The sequence below is a fragment of the Ciconia boyciana genome, chromosome 7 (genome assembly GCF_034638445.1).
Source record: "Ciconia boyciana chromosome 7, ASM3463844v1, whole genome shotgun sequence".
NCBI classification, from domain to species: Eukaryota; Metazoa; Chordata; class Aves; order Ciconiiformes; family Ciconiidae; genus Ciconia; species Ciconia boyciana.
The window spans coordinates 13,448,513-13,469,623 of record NC_132940.1 but is presented as its reverse complement, the minus strand read 5'-3'; the positions used below and the strand labels follow the sequence as shown (position 1 = coordinate 13,469,623).

Genomic DNA, 21,111 nt, shown 5'->3' with positions numbered 1-21,111 from the left:
AAGGAGCAAGGCAGAGAGCAAATGAATCTGAAACAAGCCCCTTTCAAGCCAGGCACAGGAGAGTGAGTCCCTGCATGTGACAACCCTGTAAGGGAAACAAACACTGTTTGTTCTCAACTGACTGCACTTCCGCCTCCTCCCCTTTCATTCAATACTTAGTGCTAGTGATGCTCCCTCCATCTCCATGACACGCTGCTTGCAAATACTTTTATCCCGGTGAGGAAAGCAAGCTGGAGAAAGCATACGATCACACGGTAAGCTTACACTTGTATTTGCTGGCATGAAGGGGAAAAACCCTCTATCAAATAGGTCGCTTAATTAGCAAATGTAATTAAATATTAAGTATAATTGTGTGGAACGTGGATCTTGGGTAAATTCAGCAGAGGAGTGTGTACTTAAGGAGCAACTGGGACAGCTGTGTACATCTGCAACCTTTGCTTTAAAAGCAGTAAACGCTGCACGGTCAGAAAAAGAAAATAACTTCCCCCGTTTTGTCCTTTGTACTGGAAGTCTGTTGCCCGAATACTATTGCTCCTGAAGGAATTCAGCTCCAAGTCAGCTGAGACAAACCAGAGCCCCTCACCCCCCTCCTATTATTCGGTACACAGTTCCCTTCGCGCTAGCCGATAGCTTGCAGTTCTGACAATGCAGGGAAAGAGGAGAAGAATGGCAGAGGGAAGCAGAGCACAGCTGTACGTTGCAGAATCTCTCCATATTCATTTGCCAAAGAAAGCCAGTATTCAAAAAGACAACGAAGGTGCAATAGCACCGTACCGAATCCATGCCTCTGAGCAGCAAGGGGCTCTCTAACAATGCATTCAAGCAACAGATAGAGATTTACCTTCAAAATGCAGGCCATGTTCTTTCTCTATCCTTCCTACCACAGAGCAGCACGATTCTACTTTGTGAGCAGCAGTTCCAGTGTCAGGCAAAAGGCTGGTAGAGCTGCAGAACTGCTAGAGCCTACATTCCTGTAGATCCAAATAAGGGTACCACGCATCCAGGATCCGTTAGTCATATTAGTCTTTTTATGCCCCGTTTGTTCCACCCATCAGCTCCTACCACTGGCTGGGAGCCAGCCTGGTACCTCCCCTCTGTCACATGACCGAGTTTGATTCATGGCTCCAGGATGTATTTTTGTAAGCTCCAGGACGCTCTCACGCAATACTATACGTACAAATGGCAACCTATACCTTGCAGATGTTTTGCAATGGTTGGAAAGCAAGCTGCGTGCTTATAATTAATCCCTGTGCAACTCTCTAAATGTTCTCAGGAGACGGTTGCTGCCAATTGGTCAGAAAAGTCCAAACTCTCTCATTATTTGGGCTCTAAAAATCCTTACGCTGCTTGTTAGTGTGAAGTATCGTTTTATGTTCAGCCCTTTTCATTGTACAGCAGGCTTCCCTTTGTCTGAAGGCTGCAACTGCTTCCCAATGAGAGCTAATCATTAGCAGCAGCCAACACAAATATCCCACCAGAGGTGCTTGCGTTGTGCTGCGCCTGCCTTTTTGTGTTAAGGGCTGGCATACATCACAGGGAATGGAAAGTGTGGACTGGTTTTGGCTTTTCTATTTGTGCAAGTCTGATAAAGGCTCTCTGAACTTTCTTTGGGCTTTCCTACACTACAGTGGGATTAACTGCAGATTAATACATTCAGCTGTTGAAGAAATTTTTCACTTTACATCATCTCATTAAATTCAAATTCTTCTCTTACATATCATGCTCTATATATTCTAAAGGTTTCCCTTCATATTTGTCACTTCTCCTGCAGTCTCTTTCTCCTCCTTTTACACTTTCCCCAGTACTTCTCATTACTACATCTTGGAACTCTTTGCATTTTCTGTACTTGGCACCTTCCCTGTATTCCTTGTGTGCTACGTTGCTTCACTCCTGCTGCTTTAATACACACCAAAGCTCTCCCTCTCCCTTAATAAATTTCTTGTAGCGGATGTCTTCATCCTCTCTGCAGCAACTCAGGGTACCTGTTTACATGCAGCCAGTACACTCCAGTTAATGTTATGAAACTGCTTACCACGGGGCTCCTTAATATGTGGACTCCAGAAGGGGTTAGTGCTGTGCTGCACATTTAATAACCAATACCGTTCCCTGGCTGGCAAGCCTCTCCTATCCAGGTGCAATCCCTCAAGACAGTAAGTAGGTTGAAACTAAAGGAATTCGCTGTCCTCATTTCTATGCAGAGGCAAATCATCCCCAAGAGCAGAACAGAAAGGGACTGGGGAGGCTTTGTCCAGCTCACGCTCCTTGGCTGCCTTCCTGTGCACTTCCAAAGAAGACGCCAATTTGTGTTTGGCCTTGGCACCACCCCTCCAGAGCGCCGTAGTTTTACACAGGTCCTGCAAACTCCTCAGCACCTCTTACCACTGGAAATCCACCTCTTTGCTCAACTACAGCCACAAGCCAAAGCTCTTGAGCTAAAAATTGTAGTGTTGTTGGGGAGACTAATGAAAAAAACTTATTGAAGTTTCTAACTATGAGTTGTCTAACCTAAGGAAATATCTAAACAACGAATCAGTGGAAGGAGCTTGTGAGGGAGGGACCTATGGTCTTTTTTTATTAGAAGCTACCACCAAGCAGTGTTACATCATTCTGGATTGCAGTTTATGCCTCTCTAAGGACTAGTTATTCATAAGGAGTTCTGTAACAAAGCTCTGTTTTTTCATGAATAGGATACACAAATTATTCATTTTTTTTCCGATTAAAAAAAATAATTGCCTATTTTTCTCTCCAGCAGTCAAACATCTAGTTTTTCTGGGACTGAAACTATTCCTTCCATCTGTGTGGTGGGCATGGGAAAATTTTCCATCTGAGGCAAATGAAAAATATTCCATCCCCTTCCCACCCCCTGCCTTACCAACTGTGTAAAGAACAAAAGGAATGAGACTTGGAGAGAAACTGTCCTGAAAAGGTCAACCATTTCAATATGTCCAAAGCATTGAGGGATTTCCAGTGAATGATATTCCTTAAGGAAAGGCAGAGATGTGGGTAGGAGTCTTGTTTTAAGCATTTCTCTGACATGCTTTGATTCTAAACACCATATCAGACAAAATATAGTGACCTTTAACTTTTAGACTTCTTCTAAATGGACATTTTTCTTAAAGATACTTCATCATTACTTCACTCCAGCAACAGCCATCCTTCCCTCCCTCCCTCTGTGACTCACCACAACGCAACCACCTCATATTCACCTGCCTGCCAAGATGCTTGTATGACCCCTTTTTAAGGGCATAACAAAAGTAATTTCTTAGATTGTCCAACAGGCAGCTACAGCCACTCTAAATTTTCTTAGTTTAGTGAAATACAGTCAAATAGATTTTCTGGAATCCTGAAAGCGCTCTAAGTGCCCGTGAGTTGCTCACAGTGTGCAGAGGGTCCCACAGCTCCTGTTGGCCATTCCCAGCCACAGGAACCCCCGCAGCAGCAGCAGCTGTTGTTTTAGACAATGCTCTGCTGGTGCTTGCAAGCGAGCCATGTGAAACTCTGTGTTTGTTCTCTGCAAATACAGCTGAAGCTTGAATTTTCTCTTCCAGAACTTACTTTAGAGAGGAGAAAACCTAAACCCGTGCTTTTCAGACAAATACGCACTTTTCTTTAAGGAAGGATATGAAATTCCAGTTTATTTGCTCCTGGGGACAAGAACTGAAGGTATGACTCTAGCTGAGATCACCGTAAACAGCAGCAGAAAGCCCGACCTTAGGCTGAGCTAATTTCACCTCAGAGAAACTACATGAAGAAATGCATCCACCAAATGATAAAAGCAAACAAACGTTGTAAAGCACATCTTTTCCGTGAGCCTCATGAAGTGTTTTACTTGAACTTAAAATGCTCTTGAAATCAGCTTTAGGTCAAATATGGCTCACTCAAATTTCAGTCGTGCCTGCAACTTTACATCCAAAATGAACACAGTTGTTGCTGCCTGGTAGGGATGTCAAAGGCAGTATGAAACTGCCTGTCAAGTCTGAATCACTGTGACAGACCACACAAAGTCACTACTTCTAGTTCTGAGGACAAAGACCTTGCATATTTGCCATCTAGTTCAAACCCTGCCAATATGTTCCTATGGAGATGCAACCCTGGGGAAAATATGGTTGTTTGGGTAGCAACCCTTTTCAATTCTAGGTCTTAAAAAACGAATTCTGTCATAATAAATCAATCCTTTGTGGAGAAGGCTGATTAAACCTTAATTTGCAAAGATTAATACAGCTACACAATACCAGCATTCAAGTAAGAGTTTCTCTATACTGCCAATATGGCTAGTTATGCTGGGCTAGGCTGTGCCATGAATATTGCTCGATTGGTTTGTTAAGTGAATGGACATCTTGTAGCTGATGAAGCTGTACCTTCACCTGTAATAAGAACTTCAAAGCCAAAACCCCACAAAGAGGTAACAGACTTAAACATTAAGTTAATTTGTTAGTCCCATACTCTGTATTTTAAAAGTGCCTGTGTAGAGAAAGTCTGAAAACTATCATCTTCTCACTAACAGTTGAAATCAGACACCGCCTCATCTAGTGAAAATGTGCCAAAATGGAAGAAACTATTTTTATACTTGCTGCCACTACAAAGTTTTATCAGGCAGGAATGACACAAGATGGCATTTCTCACCCTTCAGGTGCAGCCTGAGTCAGTGGTGGAGTAACAGATCTGCTCTACTCTTATCCAGAGAACTCATCTTCCCAACCTTCTGTATCAATTTTTCCTTACCTCACATAACTCACCATTAGAGGTAAGCAATATAAGCTACTCAGCAGCCCAATGGTGTGACAGAGGTAGAAGATGAGATGAAAGACAGCAGGCTATGATTTGAACAGGAAATCTTACCAGGTTATCCAAATGTTACATGTCATTTTAATTTAAACCTTTTCATGACCCTGACTTTTCAGGTAAGAAGAATGGCTAAATCAATCTAGTGTGCTTCACTTCAGAGGTGAACTCCTGCTACACTCTGTCTGGAGTCCAGAAGCTGAGGAGAACACATGGGGCTTGATACAGCCTGAATTCTACCTTTACTTTTCAAGAAATCCTTACAGCTTAAAACAAGCATGCCATATACACATTAGTGAAAGAGCCCAGCTTCCTTCTCAGCACAACTCATCTGTACCTTACTCAGCTGCAGGACAACCATGCCACATTTTTTTTTTTTTTAAAAAAAAAAGGTTTAGTTGTGGAATACTTACTTCTGCATGTTTTACTGGCAGAGGACAAAGATTGCTTACCACCATTAATGCTATTAGAAATTCAGCTCATCACCTCACTATTATTCAGTGTCATGGTAACAATTTAGCATAGCCACACAGCACTTTCAGACCTTGCATGTTCTTGAGTTCCCCCTCTGCCCCTGCCCCAGCCCCTTTCTAATACACACATAAAACCACCCTCAAATCCATGCCTCCCAACTTTCTTTCAACTAGACATCCTTTAAAAAAAAAAAAAAAGAATAAATTAAAAAAAATAAAAATCAAGTGTTGGCCAAACCTAACAGTTTTAGGAGAAAAATTTTCCCTTTATTCTCTAACACAAGACAAATCTTTGAATAAGGTAAATGCTACGCTATTTTATATCTATATGATATCAAGGATATAGTCTATCCTATATATGTAGTATATGGCTTTTCTACAAAGCACACAATGTTGTCGATAAGTATTTACTATTTAAAAGAAAATTAAAAACCCACAGTATTTTTAAATGCATGAATATTCAGAGATTAAAACACAAAGGTCTGTAGAAGTTCCTGGAAGCAGAACAAAACAAACCCTACAAGTCAGTAATCTTTTCAGAATGTTGTCATTTTATTTTCAATCCAAACTCATCTGAGAACTTCAGGTTTCTGCTTTTGAAGTTACTTATGAAACAGTAATCATTTTACACTGAACTACAGATTATTCTATTTTATATTAATGAAAAGTGTATGTCATATCTTATTTGTAAATTCGTTTTAACAGAACAAATGGAATTTAAATGGAATTTAAAATGCAGCAAAAATACCATGCTCAGAGAAGAACACTGTCCATCTTCCCAGGCAGCTTTCCTCTAATTAAAACAGACTAAGCAACTCTGAAGAGTGCTGTGTCCGCTTATGCCACCAGCTGTTTTGCCTGTATAAAAATAGTAAGATAAAAAAAACGTATAATTTACTGCCGTCTCCAGGAGAAGAAAACCCACCAATAATATTCCGAAGGGCATTCAAAAGCTAAATGATGTGTTTGAAAATGCACTGTCATTTAAAGGTAATGTGGCTGACTAGAGAACATGGTTGGTTGATAGGCATTTCTTGCAAGTTCTTCAGCCAAGGACATATTTGGTTCTTCCAGTATTAACTTTTTACATTCTTTGCTCCTATTATCAATGCCTTACACTCCCACTATTTTTATAACATATGATTTTAACATCACAAAAACATTAATGTTATTTCACACTTAGATACATCCATGTCAATTTGCCCTCTAATGAGATTTTATGTTGGAGAATACAGCTGTTCACATAAAAGGAGCTTAGGAAAAGGAACCAACGACGACTTTAATCACAGTATTGAAGGCCCTAAATTGGAACAGAAAATTTAAATCCAGTATTTCAACTTAGGAGAATACCTTCTCCTGAACTGCAGAAGCAGAGACTGTCCCCTGCTATGCTTCCTCCAAAGATCCAGTCAGCTACTGGTTTTATGGGCTAATCTCTGTTATCCAAACTACCTGTCTTTTGAAAAAAACCTGTCCCTGTCCCTTCCCGAGGCTTTATCTAACGTTTCTTTGCACTTGAAAGGAAAACCTTAAAAGCACAGCAGTAAAGATAGATTTGTTTAATGCAGGAGTGAATTAATTTGGGGGGTGGGGGTTTTTTTGACCACTCTCATGTAACGTATCTAGAGGGGCTCAGCCCCAGCACTGTCAGATCTTAGCCACCTTGCTCAACAACATCCTGCTACACATCAGAGCATCACAAAACTCTGACTCCTAAAGCCCTATCTTGGTCTTGAATAAAAAATTGTCCTCCAGGGAAAATAAGAAAATAAGTAAATAAATCAATCCATCTGTATTCTGGGAATGAGATGGGAACTTGAGAATCCTATTTTTTCCAGGGAGGGGGGAAGTTGTGAAGATCAGGAACCCATCTCTACTTCACAGGCTGGAACATAGGGAAATAGGGGAAAGACAGCCCCTGGCACTCATCTTGCTTACCCAGTGTCCCATACATTATCCTTTTAGGCACTGTGTAGACCCCACCACTGTCAGCATCCTCTGAGGGTTCTTGGAGGTCTTCCCCTGCTCTGGCTGGCAGCAACAGGGCTCTGAGTGGGGACAGCAGCAGCCGCTGCTCAACAGGCTCTGCTCTGCCAGGAATAGAAAGCCAGAGGAACATGCCATGCCATCAGGGATGTGCCATGCCACCAGGGACAACAGATTCTCTGCCCCACATCTTCTTAAGAGACAGAGGGAGCAGCATGACAGCCAGGACAGAGTCCAGGACAGAGGCTGCACATGGCTGGGGTCCAGAAAAATAAGATCCTGAAGACAGATTTGGCCTATGGTCCAGAACTTTCTATTTCTAGTTAAAACCAGCACAACAGCAAGACAAAAGCAGTCAAAGGATTTTTCTAATCTTAGTCTCAGGTTTTAGAGTTCTTTGTAGTTACAGGCTTTCAACAGAAAAACAGACAAATGTTATCAGAAATGGGTCCAATTCTGCAACAATTTATCACCTGCACTGGCTCTACCAAGCCAGTAGCATACACAGGATATAAACTAGCACCAAGTGTAACTTGTGGTCTTGTTTCATTGAGCATTATGAATTAGCATTATTTTAGTATGCTATAAATGGATCTGTAACATGATGACAGTAATTTTAGGAACAAAAAAGTGTTTCACAGATGTTTTCTGGCTTAGATATATTTTATTCAGTTATGGCCCCAATGTTTAGACATACAGCAAAAAATATGACTTATATATGAGAAAACGAAGCAACGTTTTCATGTTAGCAGAGGTGTCATATGGAGAGATTTACAGAGACAGTCCAAAACTCACTAGAACCCACACATTCCTGTTTTTAAACCTCATTCTGTACTTCATTCCTGAGTTATGAAACCAATCAAACTATCATACTGAAATCCAACTCTACTCCTTCTATTAAAATTCTCTCAATGAAATTCCCTTCTTGCCATAAAGTCTTACCTAGCTACAGCCTGAGTAAGTAAAAGCTGCTTACATATCTTGAATCATGAGCTTTACTCCCTTGAATCCAAATAAACTGATAGTCTACTCCCCTATTAAATCCACACTCTTCTTGAAGCCTTTAGAGACACTAGCCAGCCATCTTGCTGTGTCCTAACATCAACAGACTTTGCTCCACTGGATCTAAAGAGAAGAAAATAGCCACCTTGTTATTAAAGCTACTTTCACCCATGAAAATTGCCAGTAGCAAAACTCTGCTGTGCTTTGAAGGGTCCATCTCAAACTATAAATATATATTATCAAGAAAAAGGGTTTTATATCTTCTGAAACATCTGATAGCTAACACACCAAACAAAATATTTTTCCATGCAATGCTTTTAATTAACAATGTTACAAGTTTATAACTGACAACAAGCTTGCTTCTGACAGTTTTCTACACTGCTGTGTAATACTGGACTAGAAGATAAAAAGGTGCAGTTATAGGGGGATTTAAGGTGCCTAATGAGTTAGAGAACGTTTGGATATTGCCTTTACTGGAATAATCAGAAACCCTGACTTAGAAGGTTTAGGGCTCCAAACACTAAAATTGAATTACACACAAATTATATTATTGAAAACATGCAGTTAAAGTTGTAGAGTTGAACAAAAGAAGAAAGAAATACAGGAATTAAGTTTGTCTGTGCAACTTAAATTTAGCCTGGGTAAACAGATCTCAGAACTTTTAAATGACATGATGACACTATTCTTTTCCCAAAGGAAGTTTGGGGTTTTTTTTTGTTTGGTGGGGTTTTTTTGTTTGCTTGGGGTTTTTTTTTCCTCCATTTTTCCTCCTTTTTCTAGTTCAAAAGATGGAACTTGCAAAAGATGAGAGTGAATCAGCATTACATGAATATGCTGTTTCCTACAGGCTCACTGCTTCACTTACTGGAAAAAATTAAAAATTATACAGTGAATGAGAAATGCTTTTAAGGAAAAACTGCAGAAGTAGCCTGATGATTTAAATCATTGAAAGCAGCTGTGAAGAGGTGGATTCTGTACTTGTCTCTAACAGAAATCCTCTGCAATGTTCTCTGAATTAAGAGCTAGGCACTAGTATTATTTTCCCTCATTTTCTGAGCTCCCAATTTGAAACCATAAGGGCTTATTCACCGATGCACTGTGTCCTTGCAGCTGCATTTGAAGGTAATAGGAGTTATATTTTCAGCATATTAATTGATACATAATGCTAAGTACTCTGAAAAAAGAAATCTTAGGCACCCTATATTGGACAGCAGCATAAATGGACACTAACTATTTTTTCTGTGACTCACTTTCTTTCCTATAAAACAGTAATAATTTTTAATGTGGATATGTCATATTACAGTGAATGGCATAAGAGTGTCCATTAGGAAATTAGACATCCTGTCTTCAGGAAATGCTTTCACTGTCATGAAGTAACATACGGCACAGGGCCACACTTGGGCAAGGAGGAGCAAACAGAATATTAAATAGCTGCTCTCCACCTGCATCTGGCCAACCTGTGCACATAAACAAGTCAGGAGCATTAGAACAAAAACCATATTATTAAAACTATGGAGAAGTAGTCAGCTTGGCATTTTAAACTTTTGAATGCCTAGGTTTGTTATTTAATACTATTTTTATTTTAGTATCCCAGAAATCAGAGGCACAGATTCCATCTCCTGCCATTACAGTGTCACTCAGTGGAGTTGCCAGTAAAGTTTTCTAACTTCCAGGACCATCCAAGACACCACTCCTCAGAAACCAACAACTCGCACAAAAGCAGTCACTTCTAGACCTAGAGTACAAGATACAACCTTTCCCTGATACGTGGTAGCAGAGAAAGGCAAGATCCTGTCCAGTGACAAACCCCAATCTAGTTAATACTGACTACTGAATCTACCAACTCTGCCATTTAATAGGATATAACTTGTCGTCTCTACCAACGTATACTTTCTCAATTAGAAGCTACAGAAAGAACGTATGTCATTATTATGCTAACTTTGATTAAAAAAAAAAATTAAAACCCCCACATTATTTTAAGAGTCCAAATAACTTAAGAACTGAGAAGTCTCAGAGTAAGTCCATTTAATGTTCCATACAAAGTCCGTACAAATGGTCCCTGGACAATTAGAAAAACACACCACTTTTTGATGATTAATGATCTCTGGTGATCTGGTTAATTTTGATGATTTATGACTTCTGGTGATCCTGATGTTTTGTTAAAAGTTATTTTAGAGTTTTCAAAAAGGCATTAGGTCCCTGTTAGCAGTTTCCCCAGCCTGAAAGTGGAAGATGCATACATCCATTATAGTGGTAAAACACAAAGATTTGATGGTCTGACTATTTTTGAAGAGACAATTTTTTGAGCAATTTAGTCCTGCCATACATCACTTCAAGCCAGTGAGGGACTTTGACTCAGTGGCCTTTGATATAAAATACCAGGTTTTGCAAAGATAATTCAATTTCCAAAGTTTTCACTGGAAGTAAGTTGTATATCTCCAGGAGAAAATTACCATGTCTTCAATCATACAATCATTTACAAACCTTCATAACTATAATTCCTCCCTCACTACAATTTAAAGGCCTCTGTAAAAGCATTCTCAGCAGTTTCAGTATATATTTATTAATATTGCCCTATAGTCACAGCCTACGTCTCAGTAGCAAAGAAATCAGAACTTGGAGTCAAAAACATTTGAGTACGTCTAAGTGAAATGTGTTCGTTATGAAGATTTTTAACATTAATGTGCAAGACAAGAGCTTTCCTCCCCCTATATTTTCAAGATGATTATCAGCGTATCATTTTTGTATGTCTGTTCTTATTATTGATAGCATAGCTGTTAGTGTTTGCAAATCACATAACATACTGATTCTCTTGCAACAAAGGTGCAAGTAATGTTGTATGTGAACACCAAGAAGGGAATAAACTAAGTATAAAGAGACATATTTTAAAAGGAAACCATTTTGGAAAGAAAATAATTGTAATCATCCTCAGGTGGGTAATGCTCATCATTTCATTTTCCCCCAGAGATTTATTACCAGAATTAGTGTTAATCTCAATAAAACTACAGTATTTCTGTTAATCCACCAGAAAGTATCAAAGTTAAAAATAGCCTGTAATTTACCATACACACAATAATACAGTTTTACAACATTTTTATTATTTTCAAAGCCTTCTAGGATTTTCCTTATCAAGATGTGACAGAAGTCTTCCCATAGCTCAGTTGTCTCTGTAAAATGCTGCAGTACATGATAAAGAAAATGCTTTATAGTTGGAGATAAACTTACTGTGTCTGGCTTTTCATTTTAATAAAATTTACAACAGCATTTGGAGAAACTACAGCACCAGATTTCATGGACTCTGAAAAAAATATATACTAGGAGCTAAGATTGACTTTATGCCCGTTTAGACATTTTGTATAGCAGCCATGGAAGCAAGGAGTTGTCAGGACAAGGTAAATTAACGATTTTAAGGACTGGTTCAATTTAAATTCTGGAGTCCACATGCACGCAGGGTGGCTCCTCACACAAGAAAGTGTCAGAGTACATGGATAGCCTAGATTTTTTTATGTGAGACTAAATGCAACACCTATCTGCAAACAGAGTTCCTCCGTTTTATTAATCTGAAATAAAGTTATCTTTTGCAGTTAAAGGCTCCTAAAGTAGAGGTGCATAATTTTGGAGTTGTGGGTAGGGGGAGATTTAATTACATTGGACTAAACCTATCCTTTAATTCCCTTAATGAAGTATCATTCCAGAAGTGGATGCCACAGGAGAAATGGGCAGACCCACTGGACTTTCCCCAGGACCTTATTTATGTCCTTCTTGGTATAAATCACAATCCTTAGAGAGTTTTCCTTAGAAGGAAGATATAAACTTGACTGTTAGGTGAGATCGTGAACAACTGAGAGGCAACTGGTTCGGAAACGTCAGGAAGGACCCGCTTTTTAAGTCACAGCTCTGTCATATCCTTTGTATTCTTGGACAATTTGCTTTGCAAGTTAACATTTATCTACCTTCTCCTGATAAGAATAAAGAGAACTGCACGTTGCTGCAGTCCTGTAAAAGTCTTAGTCTAATATAATGGGAACTCTTTACTGGTTGCTCTTTTGGAAAAATCAAGGAGGACATCAGGCTTTGCAGTCACACTTCCCTTCTGTGACCAGGCAGTTGCTGTTGTTGCTGTAGTCTAAGGGCTGTAACATTAATAAGGTTTCAGTCAGGACTAAAAGGTCTTGGGATAATACGGGGTGGGGCAGGGGGGGTGGAAATACAGAGAAACAGAGGTCAGACAGGAAATTACCCCTATTGCAACTTTGAGAGCATTTCCTTCCTTCCCCTGGTTACTATTGTTAAATCCCACAAAGCGGAGCATCAGCAATTCCTCCAAGGGGACAGCAGCTCTGTATTAAAAAGGTAAAGGCACGAGGCCACTGACTGGCATATTTAAATAGACTGGCATCAGGGCTGGGTAAAGAGCTGACAAATTTAATTCTGTTTTCACAAACAGAAATGGAAACCATTTTTCTAAAGTGAAATTCTCTTCCTTTAACATAGCCTCCCAAATATAAGCCTAGGTAAGTGAGAGCAAATTTGTGAATTTTCAAAGCAGTTTCTTAAAGCCACATGAGATTTTAGTGACATTTACATTTCTACAGTGTGCCCAGTTTATTTCTATCTGGGTTTCAGAAGGCGGCCATTATTTGCATTGCTTGAAGCTTTTCTTATGCACAGTCAAAACAGACACTGTTACACAAAAGAAATTCACTGGAGGGGCAGGAGAATTTAGCTTTGAATACATTTCAGACAGTAGCTCTGCTTTGCTTTGAACAAAACTTCTGGAGTTTTATCATGCTATTCTGTCTCTCCTTGAGAATAGCTGCAGAGAGAGATGCAGGATTCTTTCCCCCCACTCCTGGTCTCCTTTGTCCACACTTCGCTCTCTCCAAACCAGCTCAAAGTGGTAGCAAGGACGACTGACCACAGCCAGGCTAGAATAGCATTGCAGATTGCTCATGTAGTATCATATTAATGTACTCAGGTAAATAAGGAAGTGCTGGAAAATAGTAATTTTGATACTGCAAGGGGAGATGGCTTGTCAGAGGAAATTATTTCAGCTGGAAAGCAAGCAACAATCTCCAAAAGCCAACATTTCTGCTTTACTGTTTGCATGCTACAGTTCACAAAAATAGTGAAGAAACTTTCCAGAGGCAAAACGAAATTAGATCAGGACTCTGCAAGTCTGAGAGGAAGAACCTGAGAGAGAGAAGGCCAAGAGACAAGGTTGTTAACACCCAGATCTCACCATGACACAGATGGAAATTTAAAGCTTTAAGTCTTTTCTATAGTCATTTATTTTCTATTTCCAGGAGGCATTTGCTCAAGTGTTTAGCACACATTTGCAGTTTGCTTCTAAAACCATGCAAGAATTTTCAATAATGTGTGAGAATCACTGGAAAATATTCTCAAACAAAACATGAATCTATTTACAGGAACAGTCTAAATTCACCTATTCCAAGATTAGTCAGAAAGTTTCCTAATTGTGGCTGAAATGCAAGTAAACACTATTGTGATTAATTCCACTGAGAAAGAAAACACCAAGAACTGCTCAGGAAGTTGCTAAACATCCTATAAAGTGATGTGACTACTCACAGAAGTCAGGATCTGCTCTCAAACAGTTTAGGAATATAGGACACTAAATTTAGTGTCCGATTATACTGCATGCAATGAAATCACAAAAAGGATCTCTTAAAGCTCAGGTTTATGTTGTCTCTTTCAGTTCTTGTTTCAGGCTGCAGTGTCAGTATTGGAACATTTGATTCCAAAAGCACAGACAAATTATCTACACATTGAAAAAATAAGCCCCACCAGGTGGTCACGTCACCCACAGTAAATACGTGCATTTTTAGTGAGGTAAATGACAAATTAATCTGCTAGCACTGCTAGAACAGAAGTCTCTCATATGAAAAAGTTATTTAACCATCTTCTATGCCAAACTTTTAGTGTTGCCTGTTACTTATGACTGACTATTCAAGACATGTCTGAAAAGCAGTACTGATTGGGGTGCAAACTAGTTACCTGCACAGCACCATGAAGCAATTCAAGCAACAGTGGCAACTACATTCACAGACACAGGAGTATATTTTGTGTAAGGGCCAGTAGTTTTACGAAGTATATAGTTGGCAGGGTTGGTTACCACAAAAAGCTCTTAATTATATTATCATCAGGAGAGCCACTTGTCTTCAGCAGCAAATCCCCCATTAAGAGATTATTCTGCTTTAGACTCAGTGTACTCTAGTTTCCATGCAATATTCTTCTTTGGGATTATCCTTGATACCCAGACGTAACAGGATCCTTGCTTCCTGTTTCTTGCACATACTACTACCAATAATTAGTTACAAATAGAAACATTAATTTTTAAAGAAAGATAGGGGTATTTTTAAAAACAAATCACACCTGGGAAAACATGCTGCTGATCCAAGCCATCCCTACTTGTCATTGTACCAAGAACTGCAAAGATGAACAGTGAAACTGAAGAACTGCACTACTCATCCTCTTCCTCTACAACATCAAGGTGGTTGTAGCCTGCTCTGGGATCCAGGCGTGCCCTGGGCTGGGGTGATCCATGTATAGCTGCCAGCTCTCCCAGAGACTAGAAGAACTGTCCCCTCTGTTCTGGCAGACACCTTTGCATGGTTCATGCTGTACCATGCTGTTTGATAACCTCAGCGGTGAAACATGGAACTCTGCTGCTGACAGTGCTTGGGGGGGAACAGTGGTGCAGGGTTACAGTGAAGGTGCAAACTTTCCTCTGTTTTCAAAAAATGTCAGAAGGGAACTGTTCCTGCATACATGCAAAATCAGAAACTGAGAATTTGTTTTTTAATTGAGAACAACAGGTATGGATTAGAGTCCTGTTCCGGGCCTGCGGACACAAAAGAGGTGCTGGAAAGACCTTGGAGGTTAATGTAAAGAACACAGAACTGCAGAAAGGAGAGATCCAAGAAAGAGCATCTGCACCATGTACCAAGTTAGGCACATTTTTCTACATTGATCTATGTAAAAAAAAAATTAAAATTAAAAAAAAAATATCAATTTTCTATCCAAAAGTTGTATTTACTGTAAATAGCTCTCTTCAGTCACAGAGACAGTAGACTGGCAAACTGCACGAAACTGTCTTCCCATACATACAAGATGAACCAACTTCATTTCAGGTTTATGCAGGGACAATCAAACTGTGGCTGTGTTACAGCTTGAATTAATCTAAACTCTTTCCTCTTCAGGATTAATTTTCAGCGAGATCAACTCCAGGAGCTGGCACCTGGTTGCATGAGTGCTACTGCTAGTGAAGGAAAAAGTGTGTATGTGTGCACGCACGTGCAAGGGGAAGGCAGGAACACAGAAAAAAGGCTGCGGCAACGGGAAAGTGACTATTTAGATTTGCTTACAATGCCATGAATCCTTAGAATGACCACAAAAGTTTTTAATCAAGAAATAAGCAAAGCTCAAAGCTCACATCCCAAGTGAAGAGCATAAACAGAGCACAGAACTAATTTACCAAATACAACAAACCACAGAAAAAACAAAAATGAAGAGAAAAAAAATATGGATAGCAAATACAATGTAGAATAGGAGGGAAACCTAAATGCAGGGTAGCACTCATGGGAATTATGGAGAGAACTGTGATAATGGAAAGTGTTCTGAGTAAAGGGTCATCTGTGCTACAGGTGATAAGGGGAGCAAGAGTACCATATAAAGGAGTAGCACAATAATTCAATAGATAACATTCTGCATGTAAGAGAAGAGAACACAGTGCAAGCCAGCAAAATATATTTAATGCTCAGATTAGGACCAAGACATGACCTTAGCAGACAGATAGAAAATTGGATGTAAAATAGACATGAAGGCATCAGGGAATGTGATATAATAACTACAAAGACTTTCCCAGCATCATGCAAGAGAAGGAAGCAAAGGCATCCAACCAAGATAAATGCTGGCACAATTGTTAAACCACTGGGACAGTGTAAATTACAAAGAAAAAAAATTATACTGGCCTAAATGTCAGTTATTCTCAGTTCTAGTAGACTGTTATCAGCCAACACTGCTGGATAACATTGGTGTCTCCTTGTTCACTTTCAAAAATAAGCAGAACACATTTTACTATTAGGCTTATAGTGGGATCACAGCAACATGACCAAGATGGTGATCTGCCTCATAAGACTCAGCAACACACAAAATAAAATTTTGGTGTATGGATTTAAAAGAACAAGAAAGAAACCATAACACAATCACAGTCAAAATCCCATCTGTCACCTGGAAAGAGCCAGGAAAATAATTGTAAAATAAAAATGAAGTGGCATTATAATAGGTTTTTGATCTGCTATGAAATACTTGGAGCACAGTGCAGGGACTCCTGACCAGAGGCTGAACAGGCTGCTGTGGCTATGTGGTGCAACACAGTACATGGCAGATTCAGAGCTTTGTTTAGTGTAAGCTTGACATCTGCATTTACACAACATTGAAACCAGTGCTGTTCTGCAAACAGTAAGAGAACTATGGGAGAAAAGACGCTATAAATATTTTTAAAAAAAATTAATAATATCTTGAAATTTGAAATACAGATGAGACAATCACATAACAGAAATATTACTAGGTGCATGTCGTGACAAGCTAGAAGGGTTTCTTTCTTCACCTTGGATTGGCAAATTTCACATCAGATTATTCCTATATGGACATTGCAACCCAGAAGTAGAGCAGGATCCAGAAGAGTCAAGCTTATTAAATGATCTACAACAAACTTAGCCACACAGTTAGTGTGGGTACATATACATGTGTCTGTGTGTGCATCCATGTGCATCTGTGTATATAAAATCCTCATATAATTAGCTTCTTTTCTGTGGCTGGAACATGTTTCAATTTCCTCATATTAGCTTTCAAAATTATTTTACAGTATTTGTCTCACAGACTTTAATGGCTTAGTTATCTAATGAAGTAAGAACTGAAATAGTGAACACTTAGATTTGTTTGTGTTGGGAAGTATGAGAGAAGAAACCTTCCTGAAAGTATAATTAACAGAATTTGTAGTCAACCAGCACTCTAGCAATAACAGAGCACAAGAACAATACTAGAGTCTGGTATTAATGACCTCCAAGGCAGATTGTTTGTGATGGGGTTATGCTGTGCTTTTAGGCAGAGTGCTCTAACCCAAATTCCTATAGCCATGGCCTTCTTGTGTGTTCAAAGGCAAACCATTGCCACTGAAAAAAAGTAGTATATTTTGGTCAAGATTTCAGCAAAGGGCAATGAAACATAAAGTAACATTGGAGAATAAACTTGTTAGCATCAAGCCCTCCAATTCCCCCTAAAGACTTTTGCTTAGGAGTGTGCATGTGGCAGTATTCAAAGAATGTACACTTTTAAAGTGACAAATTCAAGAAGCACCCAAGCACATACCCTGACCTCCCTTCCCCTTCATGGTATTTGGTTGGGTACAACAGCTCACTGCAGTTCTTAAATACCATTCAGAACTACAACAGTGCAATTCATAGCTTGTACTTACCAGAAACACTCCAGGTGAGAAGATTGAATTACTTTTCTGAGTCAGAGCTTTCTAACTTGCCCTTTGTAACCTTGCTGCTCTCCTTTCCTTTCTGCTAATCTCAAGTGCAGCATTCTGATAGCACAGAAGATGTGAACTCAGCCTGATTTATCCAAACATTATGTATTTTTATATTTCCAAATAGTTCCAAAAATCTAGAGAATGATAATAATTAAATCAGACATTGTATTTGTATTCCTATATTACCTGTGGCCCAAACCATTTATTTTTATAAAAAACAAACAAACAATTATAGGCATTCAATGGTATAGACCAAATTATGTTATATAGCTAGAAGATCATAAAGCAAAAACTGTCCAGAACACACTGAGGTGAGCACAATCACCTAGGCCTTCACTCTTGCTTTGAAATCAGTCTCAAGAGGAGAAGCAATAAAGGAAAAATAGATATCAGGCATCCCAGAGCAAATACCACTAGCACGTTGAACGTGGACCAAGAGCCAGTCCATGTTATTAACTGTTTCTTGTTGGAATTAAATAATGGAATAGGCTTGTCTATCTGAATTTCCCACTTCTGTTCTGACAGTTGGAAACAGCTGATATTGTCCACTAGAGTATTCAGAGTTATTAGGAAATAAGCCACAGAAAAATGGATGTGCTTAAAATAAATAAATAAGCCTACAATGGTCAGAGTCATGTTTCAAATTGGATCCTTCAGTGTCTGAAGGATGACTGCCTTTTCTGCAGAGTTGGGGGAGGATACAAAACACGGTAATACTATTGCCTGTGACTAGCCAAACATGATGAAAGATAAGCAGGAAGGAGGTACCATCCCTTTGTAATGCTCTAGTATGGCTCCTCACACTAAGGAGACATTCATATTGTCTCCATATGTTTTCCATTTCATTTTTCAAAATTCCTTTAAGTTGATCTATTGTGTCATTTGGATTTTATACCTACCATCACCCACAGTCCTGGTGTGGCAGCAGGTCATAAAGTACATATAGGTAATCCCTTGGAGAAGAGTGAATTACTTCACTGGAATTGTTCTTTGGAACTATCTTTTTGTCATCTTCCCTGGGAAGGCTTTTTGAGAAGAATACTGTGTCTTTGTTTCCCTCACTGCTGTCCCTCACACACCCTGGTGAGTGAAACTTGAAATCAGTTGAAGATTCCTGTCCTCAGGAAACAGATCAGAAATAGACTGTCATGGATGAACATTTTCAGATTTGTGATCTGTGTCTTCCCATTGCTTGCCAGAGACCCTCCATGTGATTGCTCTCTGAAGCTATGAGTTCCCATCCAGCACAAGTTATCCTTACAAGCTGATGAAAGCAAAACAAACAAACAAGCAAGCCTTTGAGCCACGCTGGATGGACTCCATTTACAGCATACTCCCTGTAGGAAAAGAATAAATAGTCACGTATGCTTAATAACTAATTGAATTACTTCCAGAATTCCTTTCCCCTGGCTTACCACTCGAACTCATAGGGAAGTATTTGACAGAATTTATTTCTTTGGAAAGACGACTGCCTTCACGACAGCTCTTATACTCCTCAGTAATCAAGTGACCCTTGCCTGAAAGCAAAGCCTCAGACTGAAAATCCTAGCACTTTCTCTTCTCTTACTACTGAATTTTGTAGTAATATTTTATATCAGTTACATGTTTTCCTGCTATTTTGAGAGGTGAGCAGCCTTGAATTGACTGATGTTAGTCTCCAGAATGAAGGTAGAAGGGGGCAGTGATTATTGCAGGAATTGATGTGCTTCCCTTGTACTTCCTAAATGAGTCCCCTCTACCTAGCTAAAATAATGTCTTTAGCTTGCTACAAAACTTCATAAGCCATGTCTTTGAAGATCTCATACAAGCAATTTCTGTAGTCACAGAACATCTCTCCACCACTCCAAATCCAGCATCCTTCTGCCAAGAGTAGATATGTACAACTTCTCGTGTAAAAGTCCGTTTCATTAAAAACATGGGAAGGAGAGGTATTGCTGCCTACACTTCCTACATAATAGCCAGCTACAGAACATCTGCTAGGGAACAGGAGACCTTTTTCAATTTCCTCCTCAGCCAGAGGTTATTCAAACCTTCAAAGAGGACATACAAGCAACCCTTGCTTTAAGGTATTCTTCAGTGGGGGCATCCTCCATCTTGCATGCTGAACTTGGCTACTGCATGGCAAGGGTATCAGTGGAGACCAATGAAGGTAGCCATCTGTTGGTGAGGAGTCCCTGCTCATGTTGGCTGGGGCCACAGATAACATAGGAATACAAATGTGAAATAATTTTCGTATGTCTCAAGAACAGTGCAGGTCAAAAAAGCATTCTGGCCTAGCTCTACACTAGCCACCAGAACACCAAAGGTAGCTAGTTTTCACTGCTGCAGCTACGTTGTTGTCAGTTATGTGAACTGCCTAGTGTACAGCCTGAGCAGGCCTGTCTGCACGGCCTGCCAGCCACTCAGTGTACCCTCAGGCTCCCCATGGCTCTGTACCAGCACTTTCAGCTAAACCTCTGGAGTTGAGGGCTGACCGTCTCTGTAGTCTATACAAGCTATTGCCAATTTGATTTGACTTTTACCTTAATACCTTCTTTTTAACTTAGGGCCATCCATCACTAAAGCAATTTGTACTTCATACCCAGGATTACAAACAATTGCATTGCATTCCATATGGGTGTACACCTGTAACATTCTCCTTTATACTAAAATCTCTCAGTTTCACATCAAACCAAGGCTGGCTCCTGGTTGTCACTATTCATCTGTTCCCTTTTCCCTGTACAGCCTAGGAGATAAGATGATTTATTGTGAAATCCTTTCTCAGTCTTGCCATCAAACAACATCTCTTCTGTTATATACATTTAACTCTCAAGGGTCTTCACCATACCAATCTTGATGCATTATTTTTTTGACAGGTACCAGAACATAAATATTTGTACAAGTGAGTCTACAAACTGTGATGTGACTGCATACAGGGCTAAGTAATTACCTAAACATATTAATATGAATACAGATAGCTAAAATTCATGTGCAGCAATTTAATGGCACAGTGTCGTCTACTGGTCATCATGCAACACGGTGCTGAAAAGTAAACAACAATGAGTTGCATCGGAATAAGCAAATGAACAGAAGAAATCAAAATTCACACCCTCTTCATATCTACTGTGCTTCTTTGTCCCATATTAAGGCAGTTAGGTGTCTCTGCAGACTTTTTTGAATTATTAAGTGAGGTTGAAGCTTACCTGCTTTACTAAGAAAAGCTAAACTAGGATGCGTGTAAAAGTCTCCCACATGCATCAGTGACGCTTGGACAGTGTTCTACTCCTCATACAACTGCTTCCAATGGGAGCTTTTATTGTTGGCTCCAGCTGG

General features: G+C 39.5%; 1 protein-coding gene and 1 long non-coding RNA gene across 8 annotated transcripts in view; one reads left to right on the top strand and one right to left on the bottom strand.

The window, feature by feature from the left end:
- ST6GALNAC3 (ST6 N-acetylgalactosaminide alpha-2,6-sialyltransferase 3) overlaps nucleotides 1–1,035 on the bottom strand; it is a 232,201-nt gene extending 231,166 nt beyond the window's left edge. For 4 of the 7 annotated variants that reach the window (XR_012043561.1, XM_072868755.1, XM_072868754.1 and 1 more), the window contains exon 1: nucleotides 842–1,035. Coding sequence is in view for 2 of the 7 variants with exons in the window: in XM_072868751.1 (XP_072724852.1) it covers nucleotides 842–859 (18 nt within the window). In the remaining 5 variants the exon portion in view is untranslated. The remainder of the gene's footprint in view (nucleotides 1–841) is intronic. The other 3 variants (XM_072868749.1, XM_072868751.1, XM_072868753.1) reach the window with 2 other exon arrangements.
- LOC140654894 (uncharacterized) lies at nucleotides 189–15,211 on the top strand. Its single transcript, XR_012043563.1, has 3 exons — nucleotides 189–254; nucleotides 13,960–14,069; nucleotides 15,080–15,211. It is a non-coding gene; the product is annotated as an uncharacterized lncRNA (long non-coding RNA).
- Nucleotides 15,212–21,111: the final 5,900 nt, after the last annotated feature.